The sequence below is a fragment of the Rhinopithecus bieti genome, unplaced genomic scaffold, assembly GCF_001698545.2.
Source record: "Rhinopithecus bieti isolate Rb0 unplaced genomic scaffold, ASM169854v2 scaffold_10223, whole genome shotgun sequence".
NCBI lineage: Eukaryota > Metazoa > Chordata > Mammalia > Primates > Cercopithecidae > Rhinopithecus > Rhinopithecus bieti.
The window spans coordinates 2,461,801-2,465,847 of NW_016806659.1; the positions used below are offsets into that span (position 1 = coordinate 2,461,801).

At 44.6% G+C, this 4,047-nt stretch overlaps 1 protein-coding gene across 1 annotated transcript in view; it reads right to left on the minus strand.

Annotated features, from left to right (window-relative positions):
* LOC108533017 (uncharacterized) overlaps window positions 1-4,047 on the minus strand; it is a 19,195-nt gene that overhangs the window by 7,968 nt on the left and 7,180 nt on the right. The window contains exons 3-4 of the mRNA XM_017877370.1: window positions 684-799; window positions 470-586 (exon numbers count right to left, since the gene is read on the minus strand). Coding sequence (XP_017732859.1) covers window positions 470-586; window positions 684-799 — 233 coding nt within the window. The remainder of the gene's footprint in view (window positions 1-469; window positions 587-683; window positions 800-4,047) is intronic.

The following is a 4,047-nucleotide window of genomic DNA, read 5'->3' on the forward strand; positions in this document are numbered from 1 at the left end:
CTTTATAGTAAAATAAATAATAATAAAAGTAATAATTTTAAAAAATAAAATAATAAAAAATAAAAGTAAACAATTGTCATAGTTGTGAGGGATTCAATGTGGGAGGAATAAAGGATCGAATGTTATAAGAAATCTTAAATGTAAGTCAAAATAACTGAAAACTACTTTTCCAAAATAGGAAAACACTGTCCATTTATTTACTCCTTTCCCTTCCAGTGAGCAAGAAAAACAGAAGTGAGATTCCGACCAGAGGGCACCACTTGTCCCTGTCTGACCTTAAACCAGGAGATTTGAACAGATGTTCCTGCAAGAAAACCAGCTTGTTGGCAGTAATAGAGAAGCAATGAGCTTCTCCCAACAACAGCCAACAATAGCCAATGACAACAGCAAAATAGGAAAATGGGTTGCCCTCTAAAAGGTAAACAAACTCTGTACACAATAAATGACCATCTGTGGAAGTAAAACCGACAGACGTCTTAACACCTCCCAGAACTCCAATCCAGGTGACCACGGATAAGCCTCTAGCATGCGGAACAGAGATGTCAGGGCTGTTAGGTAAGCAGAGAGTAATGCAGAGTATATATTCCTGGAAGAGAACAGGGATAGTCAAACTGGATCTCAGAAAAGGGAGGTGCTGTACAAGACATTGTAGGAAGCAAGCCTCTGAATTCTGAAACCCAGACCTGCTGGTCACAGTGGGGCAGGGGATGATCTTCCAAGCTTCCCTGCGGTCTGCATGAAATTCTCTCACCCACACCAGCTTCTTGTGCTCCAATTCCATGCCGCTGACTGGTTTCCACTTAAGAATTAATGGATAAAAAGGAAAAAGAATTAGTAGTATGATCTTGTTGCTTCCCCAGAGCCATCAATAAAAAGGCAGAACAGAAAGAAAACAAAACAAAGTTATGCCAGGAGACAGAACCGGGAGATCTCAAATCGTCTTCTCCGTGAGTCGGGTGTTGCTTCTGAAGCCATGATAATCCTGGTCACTTGAGGCAGAAAATAAACATTTCTTCCTACAAAGACTGTGGGCATTTTCCAGTGGGATTTGTCAGCCAGCAAAGACTTAGCAGCAGTTTTTTCACTGCCAAAAAGCTCCAACTTTCCACAATGAAAAACTATCGTTGTCATTGACCAGCTTTATGAAATATTGGTTTACATTTTAATCATCTGTTGAGCATCAGGCACTATCCTGGGCACCTGGGAATCCATTTGGTCCTCACAGCTACCCTATGACCTGGGCACATTATCCTCCTTCACCCATGAAGAAGCAAGTTAAAGAGACGTTCCCGAAAGAGTTAAGTTAGAAGCAAAGTTAATACTTGAACCCAAATCTGCTTCCAGGGTTTTTATGCCTTTTACTACACCTGCTTTGCATGTAAGTGACGAGAATTTGGAGTAGGTGCTGAGTAAGGGCGGTGCTGCATGGCACTCACTGTTTCTGAGATGCTGATGATGGGACAGATAACTGAGAATGAGACACTGGTGAATTCTGAAAGGAAGGTGTGCATCAGCAAAGGCCACAGGGGAAGAGTGGAGTTTGCTCACTCACCTTTATTTGGAAAGCCTTCCTCCCACATTCCCTAGCAATGCTAGGCAGTCCCAGGGCTTTGGATGGGGCTGGCTGCCTGTGGCCCCTGACCCAGGGGTTGGGGGCATTGTTGGGAGCAGAGTCCTCCATGGGACTTCTGCTAGAGCAATCAGTGCAGACATGCTCTTGTTTGTGGATTGCAATCTGAAGGCCCCTGGAAGCTTGGGACTGCAGGCAGCCATCTGTCCAGAGACCACCTGATCGAGAAACCTCTGACACCCTTATGGGAGACGCCTGCCATCCAGCTGTGCCTGGAGGAGATCTACCACCCGCTCTATAACTTTCAGTTTTGTGAATCAGCACACTCACTCTCTGTCTCTCTCTCTCCAAAGTGGCATTTAGCTTGATGGCTCAGGGCGTGCTCCTCAATCTTGCAGATTCAGATTCAGTTCTGGGACAGCCTCACTAAATTGCCCTTTTCCAGCCTATTTCCCCCCTGTTGACATTGGCAGGGTGCCTGGCAAGCCCAGCCCAGGCTCTTGTCTGTGACAGGTCTGTCACCCTTTAACTCTTTCCCAGGCTTCCTTGTTTACATAACATGTTTCCAGCCAGAGGGGACAGCCGTAAACATCTTGAGGGCTGGGGTGGCGTCTGACTCATGGCTGGATTCCCCAAGCCAATGCAGAGCAGGAACCTAGTGACACTCAAACACGTTTAAGAGTAAATTTCTGTTTGAGTCACCAAAATAAAGAAATCCAGTCACCAGTACCAAGAGAAATAAACCACAAAACACTTTGCCGAATGGAAACTTGTTCTGCAATGGTAAAGCATGACTTTAACTTTAGCCAAATTACTTCCCACGGGTTAAACTGATTCATGATCTCACTGTCCACTGAAAAAAAACTCTTCTTAGTCTGTCTGAGCCGTTGTAATATAGACTAGGTGACTTACACACAGCAGACATCTATTTATCCCAGGTCTGGAGGCTGGGCATCTGAGATCGGTACCAGCGTGGTTGCGTTCTGGTGAGTGCTCCCTTCCAGGCTGCAGACAGCTGTCTTCTCACTGTGTTCTCACATGGTGGGAGGGCAAGTGAGCTTTCTGAGCCTTTTTAATAAGAGCACCAATCCTACTCAGGAGGGCACCACCCTCATGACCTAATCACCTCCTAAAGGACCCATCTCTTCATACCATCATCTTGGGAGTTAGGATTTTAACCGATTAAATTTGGGGGACACAAACATTCAGACCACAGCAGCTGTGGTGCAGACTTTTCCAAGGCCTAGTGCCTCCTTCTGTCATCGTGCAGGTGCAGCCCGGAGTGGCAGGAGCTGTGCCCTGGCCCCTGTCCTGAGGAGCTCCCACTGGCCAGCCCGCCTACTCCAGGTGAACCCTGATGCTTCACACAAGGTGTCCGCACAGGACACAGGCACTTCATGGAGCAACGGACTTTTGTAAAAAAAAAAAAAAAAAAATGAATTCTGTTGTAACAAATAGTGCACAGAGGCTTTTGTAGATTAAATAATTTGTAGTTTTCTTATAATTATGGCTTCTAAATTATGTAAAATCATTCATTCAAGGCTTGATTTTAATTCTGTCTTGAGAGTGTCAACTCTTTAACTTGAGATGCTGTAGGATGGGGTTTCATCTTGGGATTCTTTTCTTTGATATGTCATTTAAATTCTGATACTTATATTCCCTATTTGAAAACACATGATCAATGACAATACCAATACCTGATTTGTGTGCAATACTTATAATTTACAACATGCATTATTTTAACATACATTCTTTTCATGCGACCCTCTCAACAACCCTTTGACAAGGCAAGTCAGAGACTAATTACTAGAGATTATTCAAGCGACTTGCTCCAAGTCATACAGTAGGCAGGCAGCCAAGATGACGAGTTTTCCCAACTCCTAGTCCCACGCTCTTTCCTCTCCCCTTACATGCTCTGATAGAAATCAAACTTAGGTTTGAAAATATCTTATTGATGTATTTCAACACCCCAGAATTTGTTGAGACTGGAATCAATTTGCTGTGATCTGTGATTGTTGAGTTCTTTGTATGTGGAGGATACCAAGGTAAATTGACTAGAATGTGAGCTTGCCTACCCAGACACCAGTTCCCATGTCCTTTGTCTAGTGGTATAATTTCAAGTTCACTCTTTTTGGTGTACAGTTTTATGAGTTGTGAAAAACATATTCAGTTGTGTATCCACCACTACAGTCAAGATATAGAACAGTTCCATTACCTCAAAAAATTTTTTCAGGCCAGGCGCGGTGGCTCACGCCTGTAATCCCAGCACTTTAGGAGACCAAGCTGGGCAGATCACGAGGTCAGGAGATTGAGACCATCCTGGCTAACACGGTGAAACCCCATCTCTACTAAAAATACAAAAAATTAGCCAGGCGTGGTGGGGGGCGCCTGTAGTCCCAGCTACTCGGGAGGCTGAGGCAGGAGAATGGCGTGAACCCGGGAGACGGAGCTTGCAGTGAGCTGAGATCCGGCCACTG